The sequence below is a fragment of the Salvelinus fontinalis genome, unplaced genomic scaffold (genome assembly GCF_029448725.1).
Source record: "Salvelinus fontinalis isolate EN_2023a unplaced genomic scaffold, ASM2944872v1 scaffold_0098, whole genome shotgun sequence".
NCBI classification, from domain to species: domain Eukaryota; kingdom Metazoa; phylum Chordata; class Actinopteri; order Salmoniformes; family Salmonidae; genus Salvelinus; species Salvelinus fontinalis.
Genome location: NW_026600307.1, coordinates 242,375 through 265,889, shown reverse-complemented (window position 1 = coordinate 265,889; position 23,515 = coordinate 242,375). Strand labels below are relative to the sequence as shown.

Sequence of the window (23,515 nt, the reverse complement as noted above, 5' to 3'; positions counted from 1 at the left end):
TTTCCTCCATTTCCTCCATTTCCTCCAGTTTTCCTCCATTTCCGCTCGGCTGCCCGGAGCCCTGTAACTCCCAATAACATCAAGGTTGTGATAAAGCCTGGAATCGAACCAGGGTCTATAGTGACACCTCTAGCATTGAGGTGCAGTGCCTTAGACCGCTGTGCCACTTGGGAGCCCAAATATGACTGATAAACTTCCCTTTCAATGAATATGGACTCACTCTGAACATTGTGTAAGAATTTTTATTGGTTGGGAACATATGACATGCTATAGAATTTTTTTATGAAAAAGGTTTAGGCTACCGGAGACCAAAGTGTTAAAAACTAGTTCTAAAAGCTAATCAAAAGTCACAAATGCTTGTCTCAAACATCACTATTAGACCTACTAATATTTTGTCCGTAGTAGGGCGACAGGAAGCCTGAAACCTGAAGGTCGCCAGTTCAATTCCCATCAATACTTTGTCAGCCATGTACTACGTCTGAGAGACCAATATGACATATAATATAAATAATATAATATATATAATATAATATACCTAATTGTTGCTGTGATCCAATGCATTTCACATAAAAGTTACATTTTCTTTGGCGCATTGCATAATGGGAAAAACAGTTTTGTTATGAACATACTTGTTCGTGTGAGCAGCTGTGTCTCTCATGGACTCTCGGAGGCTCTGTAGACTGTGTCTCTTGTCCCTGAGCAGTCCCACAGCCAGCCCAAGGCGCTGCTTCAGCTCTGGGGATCTTAGCCCCGACGCATCCACCTCCCCTTCCTTTCTCTTCAGCTCTGAGCAGAATGCTACCAGGCCGTGGTGGATCTCCTGAACCTAGGGTGAACATTAGGAATAAACAATGAATTAAAGGCCCCTAGATGCTATTATATGCTAGCAGAAGGCCCCTAGATGCTATGCTATTATATGCTAGCAGAAGGCCCCTAGATGCTATGCTATTATATGCTAGCAGATGGCCCCTAGATGCTATGCTATTATATGCTAGCAGTAGACCCCTAGATGCTATGCTATTATATGCTAGCAGAAGGCCCCTAGATGCTATGCTATTATATGCTAGCAGTAGGCCCCTAGATGCTATGCTATTATATGCTAGCAGAAGGCCCCTAGATGCTATGCTATTATATGCTAGCAGAAGGCCCCTAGATGCTATGCTATTATATGCTAGCAGAAGGCCCCTAGATGCTATGCTATTATATGCTAGCAGTAGGCCCCTAGATGCTATGCTATTATATGCTAGCAGAAGGCCCCTAGATGCTATGCTATTATATGCTAGCAGAAGGCCCCTAGATGCTATGCTATTATATGCTAGCAGAAGGCCCCTAGATGCTATGCTATTATATGCTAGCAGTAGACCCCTAGATGCTATGCTATTATATGCTAGCAGTAGACCCCTAGATGCTATGCTATTATATGCTAGCAGAAGGCCCCTAGATGCTTTGCTATTATATACTAGCAGAAGGCCCCTAGATGCTATGCTATTATATGCTAGCAGAAGGCCACTAGATGCTATGCTATTATATGCTAGCAGTAGGCCCATAGATGCTTTGCTATTATATGCTAGCAGAAGGCCCCTAGATGCTATGCTATTATATGCTAGCAGTAGACCCCTAGATGCTATGCTATTATATGCTAGCAGTAGACCCCTAGATGCTATGCTATTATATGCTTTCAGAAGGCCCCTGGATGCTATGCTATTATATGCTAGCAGAAGGCCCCTAGATGCTATGCTATTGTATGCTAGCAGTAGACCCCTAGATGCTATGCTATTATATGCTTTCAGAAGGCCCCTAGATGCTATGCTATTATATGCTAGCAGAAGGCCCCTAGATGCTATGCTATTATATGCTAGCAGAAGGCCCCTGGATGCTATGCTATTGTATGCTAGCAGTAGACCCCTAGATGCTATGCTATTATATGCTTTCAGAAGGCCCCTAGATGCTATGCTATTATATGCTAGCAGAAGGCCCCTAGATGCTATGAGGAGTAAACAAAGAAGACGAAAGAAGAAGAAGAAAATGATGTAAATTCACATGGATGATTAATAAAACGTTACTTTATTTCACCTCCTGGATGACGTTCTGTAGAGAGTCCACCTGTTCATGGAGCTCACGTATCTTTTCCTCTTTACCTGGCTGGCTGACCACCTGTACCTGGCGGGTTTGATTGACTGGGCCGTTGCCAAGGGACCCGTTGAAAGTTGTAGCTGAGGATTGGGGCTTGACAACACCTTTAGGTTTCTCCTGGTGGGTTTTAAAACAAAAAGACAATTAGTTCACAACCCAAAGTATTTTACACAAGCCACAACAGACTAGTTAGTAGTGTCTAGTGTCAGACAGGACAGCAGTAGATCAGTAGTCTCTAGTGTCAGACAGGACAGTATTAGATCAGTAGTCTCTAGTGTCAGACAGGACAGCAGTAGATCAGTAGTCTCTAGTGTCAGACAGGACAGTATTAGATCAGTAGTCTCTAGTGTCAGACAGGACAGCAGTAGATCAGTAGTCTCTAGTGTCAGACAGGACAGTATTAGATCAGTAGTCTCTAGTGTCAGACAGGACAGCAGTAGATCAGTAGTCTCTAGTGTCAAACAGGACAGTATTAGATCAGTAGTCTCTAGTGTCAGACAGTTGAACTGCTGTCCTGTCTGACACTAGAGACTACTGATCTGCTGCTGTCCTGTCTGACACTAGAGACTACTGATCTAATACTGTCCTGTCTGACACTAGAGACTACTGATCTATTTATGAACATTTTGAAAATCTTGGCTCTCTCTAATTTTCTCCTTCTCTCTTTCTCTCGGAGGACCTGAGCCCTAGGACCATACGTCGGGACTACCGGCCGTGGTGACTCCTTGCTGCCCCCAGTCCGCCTGGCCTTGCTGCTATTCCAGTTTCAACTCTTCTGCCTGCGGTTATGGAACCCCTACCTGTCCCAGACCTGCTGTTTTCAACTCTTAATGATCGGCTATGAAAAGCCAACTGAGATTTATTCCTGATTATTATTTGACCATGCTTGTCATTTATGAACATTTTGAAAATCTTGGCTCTCTCTAATTTTCTCCTTCTCTCTTTCTTTCTCTCGGAGGACCTGGGCCCTAGGACCATGCGTCGGGACTGCCGCCCGTGGTGACTCCTTGCTGTCCCCAGTCCACCTGGCCTTGCTGCTATTCCAGTTTCAGCTGTTCTGCCTGCGGTTATGGAACCGCCACCTGTCCCAGACCTGTTGTTTTTCAACTCTTAATGATCAGCTATGAAAAGCCAACTGAAAATTATTCATGATTATTATTTGACCATGCTTGTCACTTATGAACATTTCTGAACATCTTGGCATAGTTCTGTTATAATCTCCACCCGGCACAGCCAGAAGAGGACTGGCCACCCCTCATAGCCTGGTTCCTCTCTAGGTTTCTTCCTAGGTTTTGGCCTTTCTAGGGAGTTTTTCCTAGCCACCGTGCTTCTACACCTGCATTACTAGCTGTTTGGGGTTTTAGGCTGGGTTTCTGTACAGCACTTCGAAATATTAGCTGATGTACGAAGGGCTATATAAAATAAAATTGATTGAAATTGATCTACTGTTGTCCTGTCTGACACTAGAGACTACTGATCTACTGCTGTCTTGTCTGACACTAGAGACTACTGATCTACTGCTGTCCTGTCTGACACTAGAGACTACTGATCTAATACTGTCCTGTCTGACACTAGAGACTAATGATCTACTGCTGTCCTGTCTGACACTAGAGACTACTGATCTACTGCTGTCCTGTCTGACACTAGAGACTACTGATCTAATACTGTCCTGTCTGACACTAGAGACTACTGATCTAATACTGTCCTGTCTGACACTAGAGACTAATGATCTACTGCTGTCCTGTCTGATACTAGAGGCTACTGATCTACTGCTGTCCTGTTTGACACTAGAGACTACTGATCTACTGCTGTCCTGTCTGACACTAGAGACTACTGATCTACTGCTGTCCTGTTTGACACTAGAGACTACTGATCTACTGCTGTCCTGTTTGACACTAGAGACTACTGATCTACTGCTGTCCTGTCTGACACTAGAGACTACTGATCTACTGCTGTCCTGTCTGACACTAGAACAAGCTGTCTGTTACATTGAGAAACACTGTGCTGTTCGGGCATTGGAACATGTTGTCTGTGACTAGTATGACTGCAAATTGTAAGTGGCAATGGCTTGCACGTCTTACCTTTTTGCACAGATACAGCTCTAGATATTTGTTCTCTGAGCTTGCCAAGTCAACTATCTGTTGATCTGATGACAGCTCCTCTGAAGAACCTTCAAAGCACAGACAAAAACGTAATTTATTGTCACCTGTCCAATGATATATATGGCCAAAAAATTATATAGTATGTCACAACCCTGCTAAAGCAGTAGCCTGGTCCCAGATCTGTTTGTGCTGTCTTATAGTAAAGGCAGAGGGTTACACTAGACTGGTCCCAGATCTGTTTGTGCTGTCTTGTCATCTCCTAGTCTCAGTCAGCCAGTCAGCCAGTCAGCCAGTCAGCCAGTCAGCCAGTTAGCCAGTCAGCCAGTCAGCCAGTCAGCCAGTCAGCCAGTCAGCCAGTTAGCCAGTTAGCCAGTTAGCCAGTTAGCCAGTTAGCCAGTTAGTCCCAATCAGTCAGTCTCAGCTAGTCAGTCAGCCAGTCAGTTAGCCAGTCAGTCAGCCAGTCAGTCAGCCAGTTAGTCAGCTAGTCATCCAGTCAGCCAGTTAGTCAGTTAGTCTCAGTCAGCCAGTCAGCCAGTTAGCCATTTAGTGTCAGTCAGCCAGTCAGCCTCAGACAGTCAGTCTCAGACAGTCAGCCAGCTAGTCAGTCTCAGCCAGTCAGTCTCAGCCTTGTCAGCCAGTCAGCCAGTTAGTCTCAGCTAGTCAGCTAGCCATTAGCCAGTCAGCCAGTCAGCCAGCCAGTCAGCCAGTCAGCCAGCCAGTCAGCCAGCCAGTTAGCCAGTCAGCCAACCTGTCCATCTCAGCCTGTGAGCCAGTCATTCAGCCCGTCAGTCTTAGCCATTCAGCCAGTCAGCCAGTCCGTCAGTCAGTCATTCCATCATTCATACTATGAGTGGTTAACACAGACCTGGTTTGTCTGTGAGGCTGAAGAGTTCCTTGTCCTCTGTCATTCCTAGCATCCTTAGACAGGACTCCATCACCTTCCCCACCGTGGTCTCTCTGGGGATCCGCAGATGGACTATCTGCACTGACGCTGAATCACACACCATGACATTATGATCAGTCCGTATGGAATCACTAGCTAGTTGTATGTGCAAGTTATAGTGCCAGTAAAATGACCAGTCCTGAGATATATAGAAGTAATGTACACATTGATTCTTAACAGATTTAATATCAATAAACCATTTATGGTGATCTCCATCAGCAGAGAGGTCCTCTGGTTCATAGGGTCAGGGCTTTTGCATCTATTACAGGGAGAAAGGAAAATACACACTTGGGTCATATTGACAGTATAGAATAGAATATAGGACAGAATAGAATATAGAACAGAACAGAATATAGAACAGAACAGAATAGAATATAGAACAGAATAGAATAGAATATAGAACAGAATAGAACATAATAGAATAAAATAGAATATAGAACATAATAGAAAAGAATATAGAACAGAGAAGAATAGAATATAGAACAGAATAGAGAAAATAATATAGAACATAATAGAATAAAATATAATATAGAACATAATAGAATATAATATAGAACAGAATATAGAACAGAATAGAACACAGGACATAATAGAATATAGAACATCGGACATAATAGAATATAATATAGAACAGAATAGAACACAGAACATAATATAATAGAATATAGAACAGAATAGAACATAGAACAGAATAGAATATTATAGAATATAGAACAGAATAGAATATAGAACAGAATAGAATATAGAACAGAATAGAATATAGAACATAGTGGAATAGAATATAGAATATAACTGAATGGTGGGTCGGTACTGAGAATAGCTAGGCATACATACCTGAATTTAAAGGATTTCCTTTGATTCATGTTGAGGCAGCTTACATGCTGAAAGGACTTGGATTTGCTCATGGTCACCAATGCTGCTGTGAATTTCTCTACGTTGTTAGGACCCAAGGTTTCTACAAGGAGAGCAAACAGCTAGCTACTTGGAGGTGTAACAGTCCTGACCTGTTTTATGTTGTTTTTATGTGTTTATGGTCAGGGCGTTAGTTTTGGGTGGGCAGTCTATGTTATTTGTTTCTATGTTGGTTTTGGTTTGCCTGGTATGGCTCTTGATTAGAGGCAGGTGGTTTGCGTTTTCCTCTAATCAAGAGTCATATTTAGGTAGGGCATTCTCACTGTTTGTTTGTGGGTGATTGTCTCCTGTGTCAGTATTTATGTTCGTACCACATGGGACTGTAGCGTTTGTTTGTTTCGTTTCGTTTCGATGTCGTCTGTTTCCTGTACGTAAGTTTATGTTTAGTTATGTAAGTTTATGTTCAGGTCTCGTCAACGTCGTTTTGTTATTTTGTAGTTTTGAAAGTGTTTTGTTTCGTTTCGTGTTACCATCTTTATCGTTGTTATAATAAAGATGGCTTATTTCCCAAAAGCTGCGTTTTGGTCCGAAGATCCTTCTCTCCTCACCTCATCCGAGGATGAGGAGAGCACCAGTCGTTACAGAATCACCCACCACGCTAAGACCAAGCGGCAAGGGAAAATTAAACGGAGTAAGGGACAGGAGAGAAAGGAGCAATGGACATGGGATGATGTTTTGGACGGAAAGGGTTGCTACACTTGGGAGGAGATCCTGGCTGGGAGGGATCGCCTCCCATGGGAACAGGTGGAGGCACTGAGGAGAGCAGAGGCTACCGGGGAGAGGAACCGGAGCTATGAGGGAACGCGTCTGGCACGGAAGCCGAAAAAGCCCGTAAGTAATTCCCAAAAATTTCTTGGGGGGGGGCTAGGAGGTAGTGGGCCAAGGGCAGGTAGGAGACCTGCGCCCACTTCCCAGGCTTACCATGGAGAGCGGGAGTACGGGCAGGCGCCGTGTTACGCAGTAGAGCGCACGGTGTCTCCTGTACGAGTGCATAGCCCAGTGCGGGTTATTCCACCTCCCCGCACTGGGAGGGCTAGATTGGGTATTGAGCCAGGTGTCATGAGGCCGGCTCAACGCGTCTGGTCTCCAGTGCGTCTCCTCGGGCCGGCATACATGGCACCTGCCTTACGCATGGTTTCTCCGGTTCGCCTACATAGCCCGGTGCGGGTTATTCCACCTCCCCGCACTGGTCGGGCAACCGGGATTATTCAACCAGGTAAGGTTGGGCAGGCTCAATGCTCAAGAGTGCCAGTACGCCTCCACGGTCCGGTATTTCCGGCACCACCTCCCCGCCCCAGCCTAGTACCTACAGTGTCTACACTACGCACTAGGCTACCAGTGCGTATCCTGAGCCCTGTTCCTCCTCCACGCACTCTCCCTGTAGTGCGTGTATCTAGCCCGGTGCCTCCAGTTCCGGCCCCACGCACTAAGCTACCAGTGCGTCTCCAGAGCCCTGTACAAACTGTATCTTCTCCCCCTACTAATCCTGATGTGCTTGTCCTCAGCCCGGCGTCACCAGTGCCGGTACCTCGCATCAGGGATAGAGTAGGCTTTGAGAGTACAGTGTGCCCTGTCCCTGCTCCCCGCACTAGTAGGAAGGTGCTTATCCTTAGCCCGGTGCCTCCAGTTCCGGCACCACGCACCAGGTCTACAGTGCACCGTATCCGGCCAGAGCCATCCGTCTCCCCAGCGCCATCTGAGCCATCCGTCTCCCCAGCGCCATCTGAGCCATCCGTCTCCCCAGCGCCATCTGAGCCATCCGTCTCCCCAGCGCCATCTGAGTCATCCGTCTGCCAGGAGCCTGCAAAGCCGCCCGTCTGCCATGAGCCTGCAAAGCCGCCCGTCTGCCATGAGCCTACAGAGCCATCCGCCAGACAGGAGCCGCTAGAGCCGTCAGCCAGACAGGAGCCGCTAGAGCCGCCCGCCAGACAGGATCTGCCAGAGCCGCCAACCAGACAGGATCTGCCAGAGCCGCCAACCAGACAGGATCTGCCAGAGCCGCCAACCAGACAGGATCTGCCAGAGCCGCCAGCGAGCCATGAGCAGCCAGAGCCGTCAGAGAGCCATGAGCAGCCAGAGCCGTCAGAGAGCCATGAGCAGCCAGAGCCGTCAGAGAGCCATGAGCAGCCAGAGCCGTCAGAGAGCCATGAGCAGCCAGAGCCGTCAGAGAGCCATGAGCAGCCAGAGCCGTCAGCCTGCCATGAGCGTCGAGAGCCGTCAGCCTGCCATGAGTGTCGAGAGCCGTCAGCCTGCCATGAGCGTAGAGAGCCGTCAGTCTGCCATGAGTGTCGAGAGCCGTCAGCCTGCATGGACCTGCCAGAGCCGTCCAGCCAGGACCTGCCAGAGTCCTTCAGCCGGGATCTGCCCCTTGTCCCGGTGTTGCCCCTTGTCCCGGTGTTGCCCCTTGTCCCGGTGTTGCCCCTTGTCCCGGTGCTGCCCCTTGTCCCGGTGCTGCCCCTTGTCCCGTGCTGCCCCTTGTCCCGGTGCTGCCCCTTGTCCCGGTGCTGCCCCTTGTCCCGGTGCTGCCCCTTATTCCGGTGCTGCCCCTTATTCCGGTGCTGCCTCTTGTTCCGGTGCTGCCCCTTGTCCCGGTGCTACCCCTTGTCCCGGTGCTGCCCCTTGTCCCGGTGCTGGCTGTTTATTTAGGGGAAAGTAGTTTTAGGGTGGTCAGTGGAAGGGGTAGACAGAAGAGGGGAGTGACTATGGTGGTGTGGGGACAGCGTCCTGAGCCGGAACCACCACCGTGGTCAACTGCCCACCCGGACCCTCCCCTGGACTTTGTGCTGGTGCGCCCGGCGTTCGCACCTTGAGGGGGGGGTACTGTAACAGTCCTGACCTGTTTTATGTTGTTTTTATGTGTTTATGGTCAGGGCGTTAGTTTTGGGTGGGCAGTCTATGTTATTTGTTTCTATGTTGGTTTTGGTTTGCCTGGTATGGCTCTTGATTAGAGGCAGGTGGTTTGCGTTTTCCTCTAATCAAGAGTCATATTTAGGTAGGGCATTCTCACTGTTTGTTTGTGGGTGATTGTCTCCTGTGTCAGTATTTATGTTCGTACCACATGGGACTGTAGCGTTTGTTTGTTTCGTTTCGTTTCGATGTCGTCTGTTTCCTGTACGTAAGTTTATGTTTAGTTATGTAAGTTTATGTTCAGGTCTCGTCAACGTCGTTTTGTTATTTTGTAGTTTTGAAAGTGTTTTGTTTCGTTTCGTGTTACCATCTTTATCGTTGTTATAATAAAGATGGCTTATTTCCCAAAAGCTGCGTTTTGGTCCGAAGATCCTTCTCTCCTCACCTCATCCGAGGATGAGGAGAGCACCAGTCGTTACAGGAGGATTGGGGAAGTTACATTGAAAAGCGCTTTGAAAATCTGGAAAAAGACTATATAAATCCAATCAATTATTATTTGTATTACTTTTAAATGCCATACATGTTCAGATGACACATTCAACAATGAAGGGAAAGATGTGATTGATGGGTTAGTTGACTGATTGATTGACTGATCGGCAGATAGATTAATAGATAGATGGATCGTCTAATCGATTAACCCCTCGAAAAAGTGTCACATACACTGGATGTAATGTGTTGTTGTACAGGGTCAGTCCTAGTAGTATGATAGGTGTTGTTATACAGGGTCAGTCATAGTAGTATGATAGGTGCAGTGTAATGTGTTGTTTTACAGGGTCAGTCCTAGTAGTATGATGGGTGTTGTTTTACAGGGTCAGTCATAGTAGTATGATAGGTGTTGTTTTACAGGGTCAGTCATAGTAGTATGATAGGTGTTATACAGGGTCAGTCATAGTAGTATGATAGGTGTTGTTTTACAGGGTCAGCCATAGTAGTATGATAGGTGCAGTGTAATGTGTTGTTTTACAGGGTCAGTCATAGTAGTATGATAGGTGTTGTTGTACAGGGTCAGTCATAGTAGTATGATAGGTGTTGTTTTACAGGGTCAGTCATAGTAGTATGATAGGTGTTGTTTTACAGGGTCAGTCATAGTAGTATGATAGGTGTTGTTTTACAGGGTCAGCCATAGTAGTATGATAGGTGCAGTGTAATGTGTTGTTTTACAGGGTCAGTCCTAGTAGTATGATGGGTGTTGTTTTACAGGGTCAGTCATAGTAGTATGATAGGTGTTGTTTTACAGGGTCAGTCATAGTAGTATGATAGGTGTTGTTTTACAGGGTCAGTCATAGTAGTATGATAGGTGTTGTTTTACAGGGTCAGTCATAGTAGTATGATAGGTGTTGTTTTACAGGGTCAGTCATAGTAGTATGATAGGTGTTGTTTTACAGGGTCAGTCATAGTAGTATGATAGGTGTTGTTTTACAGGGTCAGTCATAGTAGTATGATAGGTGTTGTTTTACAGGGTCAGCCATAGTAGTATGATAGGTGCAGTGTAATGTGTTGTTTTACAGGGTCAGTCCTAGTAGTATGATGGGTGTTGTTTTACAGGGTCAGTCATAGTAGTATGATAGGTGTTGTTTTACAGGGTCAGTCATAGTAGTATGATAGGTGTTGTTTTACAGGGTCAGTCATAGTAGTATGATAGGTGTTGTTTTACAGGGTCAGTCATAGTAGTATGATAGGTGTTGTTTTACAGGGTCAGTCATAGTAGTATGATAGGTGTTGTTTTACAGGGTCAGTCATAGTAGTATGATAGGTGTTGTTTTACAGGGTCAGACATAGTAGTATGATAGGTGTTGTTGTACAGGGTCAGTCATAGTAGTATGATAGGTGTTATACAGGGTCAGTCATAGTAGTATGATAGGTGTTGTTTTACAGGGTCAGTCATAGTAGTATGATAGGTGTTGTTTTACAGGGTCAGTCATAGTAGTATGATAGGTGTTGTTGTACAGGGTCAGTCATAGTAGTATGATAGGTGTTGTTTTACAGGGTCAGACATAGTAGTATGATAGGTGTTGTTGTACAGGGTCAGTCATAGTAGTATGATAGGTGTTATACAGGGTCAGTCATAGTAGTATGATAGGTGTTGTTTTACAGGGTCAGTCATAGTAGTATGATAGGTGTTGTTTTACAGGGTCAGTCATAGTAGTATGATAGGTGTTGTTTTACAGGGTCAGTCATAGTAGTATGATAGGTGTTGTTGTACAGGGTCAGTCATAGTAGTATGATAGGTGTTGTTTTACAGGGTCAGTCATAGTAGTATGATAGGTGTTGTTTTACAGGGTCAGCCATAGTAGTATGATAGGTGTTGTTTGACAGGGTCAGTCATAGTAGTACAGATCCCCTGCCGCAAATTAAGGTTTAAGTGCCTTGCTCAAGGGCACATCAGCAGATATTTCACCTTGTCGCCTCAGGTATTTGAACCAGCCACCTTTCGGTTACTGGCCCAATGATCTAACAGCTTGGCTACCTGCTGGTTACTGGCCCAATGATCTAACCAATAGACTACCTACTGGTTACTGGCCCAATGATCTAACCGCTTGGCTACCTGCTGGTTATTGGCCCAATGATCTAACCACTAGACTACCTGCTGGTTACTGGCCCAATGATCTAACCGCTTGGCTACCTGCTGGTTTCTGGCCCAATGATCTAACCGCTTGGCTACCTACTGGTTACTGACCCAATGATCTAACCACTAGACTACCTGCTGGTTACTGGCCCAATGATCTAACCGCTTGGCTACCTACTGGTTACTGGCCCAATGATCTAACCGCTTGGCTACCTGCTGGTTACTGGCCCAATGATCTAACCACTAGACTACCTGCTGGTTACTGGCCCAATGATCTAACCGCTTGGCTACCTGCTGGTTACTGGCCCAATGATCTAACCGCTTGGCTACCTGCTGGTTACTGGCCCAGTGATCTAACCACTAGACTACCTTTCGGTTACTGGCCCAACGATCTAACCACTAGATTACCTACTGGTTACTGGCCCAATGATCTAACCACTAGACTACCTGCTGGTTACTGGCCCAATGATCTAACCACTAGACTACATGCTGGTTACTGGCCCAATGATCTAACCGCTTGGCTACCTGCTGGTTACTGGCCCAATGATCTAATTGCTTGGCTACCTTCTACCCGGGTTGGAAGTGATGACAGATCGATTGATCGGCTGATTAAATGATCATACCCAACAGGGAGTCCAGTTTCTGTGAGGTGGTGCTGGGCGGGTGTAGCTCTCTGTATACAGCTGATAGGAGCTGCTCTCTCTCCTCCAGACTGGAGATGTGAAGGACCTCCAGGGTTGTCAGGTCTATTGAGGCTATATCAGTTCCACACAGCTCTGCCTCTGTCAGGGGTCAGGGGTCAGGAGCAGACAGAGATCAGAGATTAGCCCCCGTGGAACCCCCCAAACAGCCCTCATAGAACCCCAAACCTGTCCCAATGGAAACCCAAAACAGTCCCCAAAACATCTTCAGCTCCCTCAAATATGGAACCCACAACAGACCACATAGAACCCGAAAACAGTCGGAATGAAGCCTTGCGTGACCATTTACAAGTTAATACTTTTACAATGACATCTTCCACACATTTTCAAAAAGATCTAGAACCTGTAGAGAAAAATCATTAATTCAACATATATTTCCCGAATAGGATGTAATTATGGTCTGAGAAAAAAGTTAATCTATGTTGTAGAAAAATATGTTTTAATAAGATAAGCAAATTGGCAAAGTCAGCATGGAATGTTTTTGGAAAGATAAAAGAAGAAGAGATTATGCAATAGAGATGAGAGAGGAGAGGGATGGGAGGATAGGGGAGAAGAGAGAGGAGGAGGGGGAGGAGGAGAGAGGAGAGAGGAGGAGGAGGAGGAGAAGGAGGAGAGAGGAGGAAGAGGAGAGAGGAGGAGGGGGAGGAGAGAGGAGGAAGAAGAGAGAGGAGGAGGAGGAGGAGAGAGGAGGAAGAAGAGAGAGGAGGAGGAGGAGAGAGGAAGAGGGGAAGGAGGAGAGAGGAGAGAGGAGGAGGAGGAGGAGAAGGAGGAGAGAGGAGGAAGAGGAGAGAGGAGGAGGGGGAGGAGAGAGGAGGAAGAAGAGAGAGGAGGAGGAGGAGGAGAAGGAGGAAGAAGAGAGAGGAGGAGGAGGAGGAGAAGGAGGAGAGAGGAGGAGGAGGAGGAGGAGAGAGGAGGAAGAAGAGAGAGGAGGAGGAGAGAGGAGGAGGAGGAGAGAGGGGAGAGGGAGAGAGGAGGAGGGGGAGGAAGAGGAGAGAGGAGGAGGAGAGAGGAGGAGGAGGAGAGAGGGGAGAGGGAGAGAGGAGGAGGGGGAGGAAGAGGAGAGAGGAGGAGGAGAGAGGAGGAGGAGGAGAGAGGGGAGAGGGAGAGAGGAGGAGGGGGAGGAAGAGGAGAGAGGAGGAGGAGAGAGGAGGAGGAGGAGAGAGGGGAGAGGGAGAGAGGAGGAGGGGGAGGAAGAGGAGAGAGGAGGAGGAGGAGAGAGGGGAGAGGGAGAGAGGAGGAGGGGGAGGAAGAGGAGAGAGGAGGAGGGGGAGGAAGAGGAGAGAGAGGAGGGGGGGGAGGAAGAGGAGAGAGAGGATGAGGGGGAGGAAGAGGAGAGAGAGGAGGAGGGGAGGATGAGAGAGAGGAGAGGGATGGGAGGAGAGAGGAGGATAGAGAGTAGGTGGAGGAAGAGGAGAGAGAGGGGGAGAGGAGGGAGGAAGGAGATAGGGGAGAGGAGGTAGGAGAGAGAGGAGGGGGAGAGGAGGAAGGGAAGCGATAGGAGGAGAGCAAGGAGGAGAGAGAGGAGGAAGGAGGAGAGAGGAGGGGAGGGAGGTGAGAGGATTTTTTAAAAAGAATAGACAACTTACACACTGTTGAATATTAATTTAGCTTTAGTCTTAGTCTTAGCCCATGTGAAAAAGTAGTATAAAAACACAATAATGAATTAAATACAGATATAACATAATCATTTGTGTGTGTGGTGTGGTGTGTGTGTGGTCTGTGTGTGTGTGTGTGTGTGTGTGTGTGTGTGTGTGTGTGTGTGTGTGTGTGTGTGTGTGTGTGTGTGTGTGTGTGTGTGTCTATGTGTCTGTGTGGGTGTGTGTCTGTGTGGGTGTGTGTCTGTGTGGGTGTGTGTCTGTGTGGGTGTGTGTGTGTGTGATGTGTGTGTGTGTGTGTGTGTCTATTTGTGTGGGTGTGTGTGTGTGTGGTGTGTGTGTGTGTCTATGTGTGTGTGTGTGTGTGTCTATTTGTGTGTGTGTCTATGTGTCTGTGTGTGTGTGTGTCTGTGTGGGTGTGTGTGTGTGTGTGGTGTGTGTGTGTGTGTCTATGTGTGTGTGTGTGTGTGTGTGTGTGTTACCCATGATGTACGTAAGGCATTTGTGCAGGCCGATCCTGCTGAACCATTGGCAGACTTCTTCAGTGTTGAACTCTCCAAGAGGTTTATCTCCCTGTCTGTCGGAGTCCTGTGCCGCACACACACACACACACACACACACACACACACACACACACACACACACACACAAGGGATCCAAGGTCAATACAGAGCCTCCTTGAATAGAATATGGAAAATGCAAATCATGTCAATTTATGTGTTCCCTGACATTCAAATTGATTGTGATTTGGCCTGCAGTGGAACACCTGTTTCCAGCAGCAGACTTGGCAAGGCTTCTATAATAATCTTAGTATTTTTTTATTTTTATTTTTTTTCACCTTTATTTAACCAGGTAGGCTAGTTGAGAACAAGTTCTCATTTGCAACTGCGACCTGGCCAAGATAAAGCATAGCAGTGTGAACAGACAACACAGAGTTACACATGGAGTAAACAATAAACAAGTCAATAACATGGTAGAAAAAAAAGAATCTATATACAATGTGTGCAAAAGGCATGAGGAGGTAGGCAATAAATCGAATAATTACAATTTAGCAGATTAACACTGGAGTGATAAATCATCAGATGATGATGTGCAAGTAGAGATACTGGTGTGCAAAAGAGCAGAAAAGTAAATAAATAAAAGCAGTATGGGGGTGAGGTAGGTAAATTTGGTGGGTAGTTTACAGATGGACTATGTACAGCTGCAGCGATCGGTTAGCTGCTCGGATAGCAGATGGTTAAAGTTGTTGAGGGAGATAAAAGTCTCCAACTTCAGAGATTTTTGCAATTCGTTCCAGTCGCAGGCAGCAGAGAAATGGAAGGAAAGGCGGCCAAATTAGGTTTTGGCTTTAGGGATGATCAGTGAGATACACCTGCTGGAGCGCGTGCTACGGGTGGGTGTAGCCATCGTGACCAGTGAACTGAGATAAGGCGGCACTTTACCTAGCATAGCCTTGTAGATGACCTGGAGCCAGTGGGTCTGACAACGAACATGTAGCGAGGGCCAGCCGACTAGGGCATACAGGTCGCAGTGGTGGGTCGTATAAGGTGCTTTAGTAACAAAACGGATGGCACTGCTATAAACTGCATCCAGTTTGCTGAGTAGAGTATTGGAAGCTATTTTGTAGATGACATCGCCGAAGTCGAGGATCGGTAGGATAGTCAGTTTTACTAGGGTAAGTTTGGCGGCGTGAGTGAAGGAGGCTTTGTTGCGAAATAGAAAGCCGACTCTAGATTTGATTTTGGATTGGAGATGTTTGATATGAGTCTGGAAGGAGAGTTTACAGTCTAACCAGGCACCTAGGTACTTATAGATGTCCACATATTCTAGGTCGGAACCGTCCAGGGTGGTGATGCTAGTCGGGCGTGCGGGTGCAGGCAGCGAACGGTTGAAAAGCATGCATTTGGTTTTACTTGCGTTTAAGAGCAGTTGGAGGCCACGGAAGGAGTGTTGTATGGCATTGAAGCTTGTTTGGAAGTTAGATAGCACAGTGTCCAAGGAAGGGCCAGAAGTATACAGAATGGTGTCGTCTGCGTAGAGGTGGATCAGGGAATCGCCCGTAGCAAGAGCAACATCATTGATATATACAGAGAAAAGAGTCGGCCCGAGAATTGAACCCTGTGGTACCCCCATAGAGACTGCCAGAGGACCGGACAACATGCCCTCCGATTTGACACACTGAACTCTGTCTGCAAAGTAGTTGGTGAATCAGGCAAGGCAGTCATTAGAAAAACCGAGGCTACTGAGTCTGCCGATAAGAAGTGTACTGTGTGTGTGTGTGTGTGTGTGGTTTTGGCACCTTGGTGATATCATTTCTTCTACAGTCCAATTTAACATTGCAGCGTTTTAGAAAATCAACAACTATTGTAATTTAATGGTTGCAGCATTTTAGGAAATGAACAACTATTGGTTCATCATTTTACACGATCGGCAATTTATTCTTCATCGTATTTCAGTCCCTTTATGCCTGAGCACATACAGAAACAGTTCTCCTTGTCCTCCTCTGAGGAGCCTCCTCTGATGTACCAATTGATTAATAATATTTTACATTACGTGCAGAAGGCGATTGAGAAAGATAATGGGTGAGTTGCTATTATGCTATAGGTCGTCTTGAATGCAAAGACGTGAGCATAACTGCAATTTATAAATATGGATTCCTGAAAATTTTATGGACAGGAATCACATTTACACAACCGGTCAAACTTCTTTGAACACCTACACATTAAAGGGTTTTTATTTATTTATTTGTACTATTTTCTACTCTGTAGAATAATAGTGAAGACATCAAAACTATGAAATAACACATATGGAATCATGTAGTAACCAAAAAGTGTTAAACAAATCCAAATAGTTTTTTTTATATTTGAGATTCTTCAAAGTATTTGGTATTTTATTAGGATACCCATTAGCAGCAGATACTCCACACGAAACACAAAACATGAAACACAAAACACGAAACATGGACAGAGAAGATCAATAGACAAGAATAGCTCAAGTACAGAACTACATGCTTGCTTGTTTTTAAAGGCACACGTAACCTACATATCAATACATACACATCTAGCAAAACTATCTAGGTCAAATAGAGGAGAGGCGTTGTGCTGTGAGGTGCTGCTTCTCCGGTTTTAGGAAGCCAGATTTGCTGTTTATTTGTGCAATAGGAGATGGAAGACAATGCAATGCAATAAGGGTTCTATATAAAGGGCTCTTAGCCAAGAGAGACTGGCACGCATAGTATTAATATCAGCCCTCTGATTACAATGAAGAGTAAGACGTGCCGCTCTGTTCTGGACCAGCTGCAGCTTAACTAGGTCTTTCCTTGCAGCACTGGACCACACGACTGGACCACAATCAAGAGTAGACAAAACTAGAGCCTGCAGAACTTGCTTTTTGGAGTGTGGTGTCAAAAAAGCAGAGCATCTCTTTATTACGGACAGACCTCTCCCCATCTTTACAACCATTAAATCTATATGTTTTGACCATGACAGTTTACAATCTAAGGTAACGCCAAGTAATTTAGTCTCCTCAACTTGTTCAACAGCCACACTCTGATCTGTACTTCTCCATAACGTTGTCCCTGGCCTGTATGGAGAGCTCCTTGGTCTTCATGGTACCACTTGCTTGGTGTTACCCCTTGATTAGTGGTGTTGCAGACTCTGTGGCCTTTCAGAACAGGTGTAGATATACTGAGATCATGTGACAGATCATGTGACACTTAGATTGCACACAGGTGGACTTTAACAAATTATGCGACTTCAGAAGGTAATTGGTTGCACCAGATCTTATTTAGGGGATTCATAGCATAGGGGGTGAATAATTATGCACGCACCACTTTTCCATAATTTAAAAAAAATACTTTTTTGAAACATGTTTTTTTTTCGCCTCCCCAATTTGGACTATTTTGTCCATTACATGATATCCAAATAAAAATCTAATTTAAATTACAGGTTGTAAGGCAACAAAATAGGAAAAATGCCAAGGGGGATGAATACTTTTGCAAGGCACTGTAATATCCTTGTATTGCTACTGATGTATCATCAAATAAATGATCTAAGTGAGTCTCATAAATGGCTAATGTATGAATGTTATCTGATGTCAGCAAGTTATTGATTTCATAAACCTTATTTCTAAGGCTCCATATATTAATATGGGATGTTTCCAGCCCTTTCCTGTGTAGCTGATCAGAGACATAATATGGAAAAGAGTAAACAAAGCAAGAGAAACAAATATACATTCAGCAGTCCATTAATCAGCTGGTGTTGTGTTGTGGAGTTGAAGCTATGAACCCACAGGCTTGTCTCTCTCATCCCTTCCAGGCTTCTGGGAGGGAGGGTGGACAATGAGCCTGTCATAGCAGATGTAAGCAATGTCCCCAGGGGCTCTGGCAGCTTTCATGGCTGGGATCAGTTCTTTCCTCCTCTTTTCTGTATTTTTTTCTTCTCATTTTGTCTGTCATAGTTGAAGTGTACCTATTATGAAAATTACAGGCCTCTCTCATCTTTTTAAGTGGGAGAACTTGCACAATTGGTGGCTGACTAAATACTTTTTTGCCCCCCTGTATATATATATATATATATATCACTTCTTTGCCGTGAACAATCCCATACTAACCTCCAGGCGTATTACTACGGACACCAGGGGTACGTCCAAAATGGCTCCCAATTGCCAACATTTAGGCACTACTTTTGACCAGGGCCTTGGGCTCTGAACAGGGAATAGGATGTCAGTTTGGCTAAACCTGGGAGCAGAGACGGAGGTTTCTGAGTCTATATGCTGAGTCGTTGCTTTGAGTAGATTCGGTGATATTTTCTGAAATATAAACACATCGTATAAATTATAATTGCGGCAGCTTTCTGGTTCCGTGTCGTTGCCACCCTGAAGGCCCTGATTTTTTTTCTTCTTATTGGCCGTCTTACTGTACCTTCTCTGGAAAGTTTCCATTCTGGTCTTTGGACTGTGGCGTGTATGACGCTGTGAGAGGAAACAGAGAGTGGGAGAAGAGAAAGCGCTGTCACAAGACAGGAATGTTGTGAGGTGCTATACACTCTTTGAAGTTTGTTTTTTATAGGGTATCAGTCACAGCAACACTTCATGTAGACTGGTGTGTTACACAAATGTGTGGGCAGCTATAAGGAGGATATCATGTCACAAACCTGGGGTTCAAACAGTATTTGTTTTCTTTCAAATAGTTTAGCTGGTGCCTGATTGATTTTGCCTGGCACATCAGGATCAATGGAATAGTCCCACAAGTGCAAACCCCAACCCTAGATCTGGCAATCAATAACACACTGCATAACTGTAGACCTCACCAATGGCGATTTGTCGTTGTTGTGGCGATTCGTCCTCCCTCTGGTCGTGGTCAGGGCTCTGATTGGATAAAGAATGGAAGGTGTGGCTACGTGGGACGATCATACTAGTGTCCCTGCCCGGTCGAGCTGCTCCAGGCTTCTACATGGACGACCAGATACAGACAATTTTATCCACAAAGACAATACATTACACACCCCTTTACTTTTTCCACATTTTGTTGTTTTGTAGGCTGAATGCCACTTAATATAATGTATATGTATATACTGTACTCTATATCATCTACTGCATCTTGCCATCTTTATGTAATACATGTATCACTAGCCACTTTAAAATGTATGACATTGAGATTGTGTATCCTACCCATAATACCCCATAATGTCAAAGTGTAACTATGTTTTTCGATTTTTTTTTTTTACAAATTAATACAACATTAAAAGTTGAAATGTCTCGAGTCAAAAAAAATATTGAAACCACTTTGTTACCTAAAGCCGAAATAGGTCCAGGAGTAACAATGTGCTGAACAAGTCGCATAACATGTCGACTGCCTCGTCTTTATACACCCTCACATACAATTATCTGTAAAGACCCTGAGTCGAGCAGTGGATTTCAAACACAGATTCAACCACGAAGACCAGGGAGGTTTTCCAACGCCTCACAAAGAAGGACTCCTATTGGTAGATGGGTAAATATAAAGGGCCCCTATTGGTCAATGGGTAAATATAAAGAAGGGCCCCTATTGGTAGATGGGTAAATATAAAGAAGGGCCCCTATTGGTAGATGGGTAAATATAAAGAAGGGCTCCTATTGGTAGATGGGTAAATATAAAGGACACCTATTGGTAGATGGGTAAATATAAAGAAGGGCACCAATTGGTCGATGGGTAAATATAAAGAAGGGCTCCTATTGGTCGATGGGTAAATATAAAGAAGGGCTCCTATTGGTCGATGGGTAAATATAAAGGACACCTATTGGTAGATGGGTAAATATAAAGAAGGGCACCTATTGGTAGATGGGTAAATATAAAGAAGGGCACCTATTGGTAGATGGGTAAATATAAAGAAGGGCACCTATTGGTAGATGGGTAAATATAAAGAAGGGCCCCTATTGGTCGATGGGTAAATATAAAGAAGGGCCCCTATTGGTCGATGGGTAAATATAAAGAAGGGCACCTATTGGTAGATGGGTAAATATAAAGAAGGGCACCTATTGGTAGATGGGTAAATATAAAGAAGGGCACCTATTGGTAGATGGGTAAATATAAAGAAGGGCACCTATTGGTAGATGGGTAAATATAAAGAAGGGCTCCTATTGGTAGATGGGTAAATATAAAGAAGGGCTCCTATTGGTAGATGGGTAAATATAAAGAAGGGCTCCTATTGGTAGATGGGTAAATATAAAGAAGGACTCCTATTGGTAGATGGGTAAATATAAAGAAGGACTCCTATTGGTAGATGGGTAAATATAAAGAAGGGCCCCTATTGGTCGATGGGTAAATATAAAGAAGGGCCCCTATTGGTCGATGGGTAAATATAAAGAAGGGCCCCTATTGGTCGATGGGTAAATATAAAGAAGGGCCCCTATTGGTCGATGGGTAAATATAAAGAAGGGCCCCTATTGGTCGATGGGTAAATATAAAGAAGGGCATCTATTGGTAGATGGGTAAATATAAAGAAGGGCACCTATTGGTAGTTGGGTAAATATAAAGAAGGGCCCCTATTGGTCGATGGGTAAATATAAAGAAGGGCACCTATTGGTAGATGGGTAAATATAAAGAAGGGCACCTATTGGTCGATGGGTAAATATAAAGAAGGGCCCCTATTGGTCGATGGGTAAATATAAAGAAGGGCATCTATTGGTCGATGGGTAAATATAAAGAAGGGCACCTATTGGTAGATGGGTAAATATAAAGAAGGGCCCCTATTGGTCGATGGGTAAATATAAAGAAGGGCCCCTATTGGTCGATGGGTAAATATAAAGAAGGGCACCTATTGGTAGATGGGTAAATATAAAGAAGGGCACCTATTGGTAGATGGGTAAATATAAAGAAGGGCACCTATTGGTAGATGGGTAAATATAAAGAAGGGCACCTATTGGTAGATGGGTAAATATAAAGAAGGGCACCTATTGGTAGATGGGTAAATATAAAGAAGGGCACCTATTGGTAGATGGGTAAATATAAAGAAGGGCACCTATTGGTAGATGGGTAAATATAAAGAAGGGCACCTATTGGTAGATGTGTAAATATAAAGAAGGGCACCTATTGGTAGATGGGTAAATATAAAGAAGGCCACCTATTGGTAGATGGGTATTAAAAAAAAACAGACATTGCATATATCCCTTTGAGCATGGTGAAGTTATTAATTACACTTTGGATGGTGCATCAATACACTCAGTCACTACAAATATACAGGCTTCCTTTTTAACTTAGTTGCCGGAGAGGAAGGAAACTGCTCAGGGATTTCACGATAAGGCCAATGATGGCTTTAAAAACATTTACATGTTAAATGGCTGTGGTGTTAAATGGCTGTGGTGGGTGAAAACTTAGGATGGATCAACAACATTGTAGTTACTCCGCAATACTGACCTAATTGACAGAGTGAAAAGGAGGAAGTCTGCCGAGAAAAAAAATGTTCCAAAACGTGTATCCTGTTTGCAACAAAGCGGCACTAAAGTAAAACTGCAAAAAAATGTGGCAAAGCAGCTCACTTTTTGTCCTGAATACAAAGTGTTATATTTGGGGTAAATCCAATACAACACATTACTGAGTAACACTCGTCCAAATTTTCAAGCATAGTGGTGCCTGCATCATGTTATGGGTATGCTTGAAATCATTAACGATTGGGGAGTTTTTCAGGATAAACAAATAAATGGAATGGAGCTAAGCACAGGCAAAATCCTAGAGGAATATCTGGTTCAGTCTGCTTTCCACCAGACACTGGGAGATGAATTCACCTTTCAGCAGGACAATAACCTAAAACACAAGGCCAAACCCTAGAGGAATATCTGGTTCAGTCTGCTTTCCACCAGACACTGGGAGATGAATTCACCTTTCAGCAGGACAATAACCTAAAACACAAGGCCAAATCTACACTGGAGTTGCTTACCAAGACGACGGTGAATGTTCCGGAGTGGCCGAGTTAAAGTTTTGACTTAAAATTGGCTTGAAATTCTATGCCAATACTTTAAAAAGGCATTCTAGCAATGATCAACGACCAACTTGTCAGAGCTTGAAGAATTAAAAAATATAGATAACGTGAAAATATTGTACAATCCAGGTGTGCCAAGCTCTAGAGACTTACCCAGAAAAGCATGCATCATGTGCACAATAGGAGAAGGCAGTCTTGCCTAATGTAACGGTTTTCCTCTTCCTCTTCATCAGAAGAAGAGGAGGAGCAGGGATTGAACCAATATGCAGCGGAGTTTGAAGACATTATTTATTAAAGAAAACACGAACTCGACTATACACTAACAAAACAACAAACGACGTAGACGCACCTGAACATAAGAACTTACATATAACGAAGAACGCATGAAACAGGAACAGACTACATAAACCGAAAAAACAAACAAACAAACCGAAAACAGTCCCGTGTGGCGCAACGACATACACAGACACAGGAGACAACCACCCACAATGAACACTGTGAAAACACCTACCTAAATATGACTCTTAATTAGAGGAAAACGCCAAACACCTGCCTCTAATTAAGAGCCATACCAGGCAACCCATAAACCAACATAGAAACATAAAACATAGAATGCCCACCCAAACTCACGTCCTGACCAACTAACACATACAACAAACTAACAGAAAATAGGTCAGGAACGTGACACCTAACTGAATAAAGTTCCTGGGGATTTTAAGACCGCGTCTGGTAACTGCTAGTGATAAAATAAGGGCTTTGTAAATGAACAAGTATCAATGTATAATGAACAAACATATACACGCAACATGCAACAATTTCAACAGTTTTACTGAATAACAGTTCAAATAAAGAAAGTCAGTCAATTGAAATAAATTAATTGTGTCCTAATCTATGGATTTTACATGACTGGGCAGGGGCACAACCATGGGTGGGACTGGGAGGGCATAGGCCCACCCACTGGGGAGCCAGGCCCACCCACTGGGGAGCCAGGTCCACCCACTGGGGAGCCAGGCCCACCCACTGGGGAGCCAGGCCCACCCACTGGGGAGCCAGGCCCAACCACTGGGGAGCCAGGGCCACCCACTGGGGAGCCAGGCCCAACCGCTGGGGAGCCAGGGCCACCCACTGGGGAGCCAGGGCCACCCACTGGGGAGCCAGGCCCACCCACTGGGGAGCCAGGTCCACCCACTGGGGAGCCAG

The 23,515-nt window shown here is 44.9% G+C and overlaps 1 protein-coding gene across 1 annotated transcript; it reads right to left on the bottom strand.

Moving 5' to 3' along the window:
* Positions 1 to 242: 242 nt before the first annotated feature.
* LOC129843090 (uncharacterized) lies at positions 243 to 14,443 on the bottom strand. Its single transcript, XM_055911844.1, has 8 exons — positions 14,342 to 14,443; positions 12,187 to 12,345; positions 6,013 to 6,133; positions 5,376 to 5,437; positions 5,101 to 5,226; positions 4,215 to 4,303; positions 2,074 to 2,250; positions 243 to 826 (listed from the first exon to the last, which is right to left on the bottom strand). The coding sequence occupies exons 1-8, from the start codon at positions 14,343 to 14,345 to the stop codon at positions 563 to 565; spliced, it is 1,002 nt and encodes a 333-aa protein (XP_055767819.1). The 5' UTR covers positions 14,346 to 14,443; the 3' UTR covers positions 243 to 562.
* Between the last annotated feature and the right edge of the window lie 9,072 nt (positions 14,444 to 23,515).

Excerpts from the sequence above, each read along its gene's own strand:
- LOC129843090 (XM_055911844.1), bottom strand. Across the intron at positions 4,304-5,100 it reads CAGCCTCACAGACAAACCAG|GTTCTTCAGAGGAGCTGTCA; the intron begins GTCTGTGTTAAC and ends TGTGCTTTGAAG. Across the intron at positions 827-2,073 it reads TACAGAACGTCATCCAGGAG|GTTCAGGAGATCCACCACGG; the intron begins GTGAAATAAAGT and ends TGTTCACCCTAG.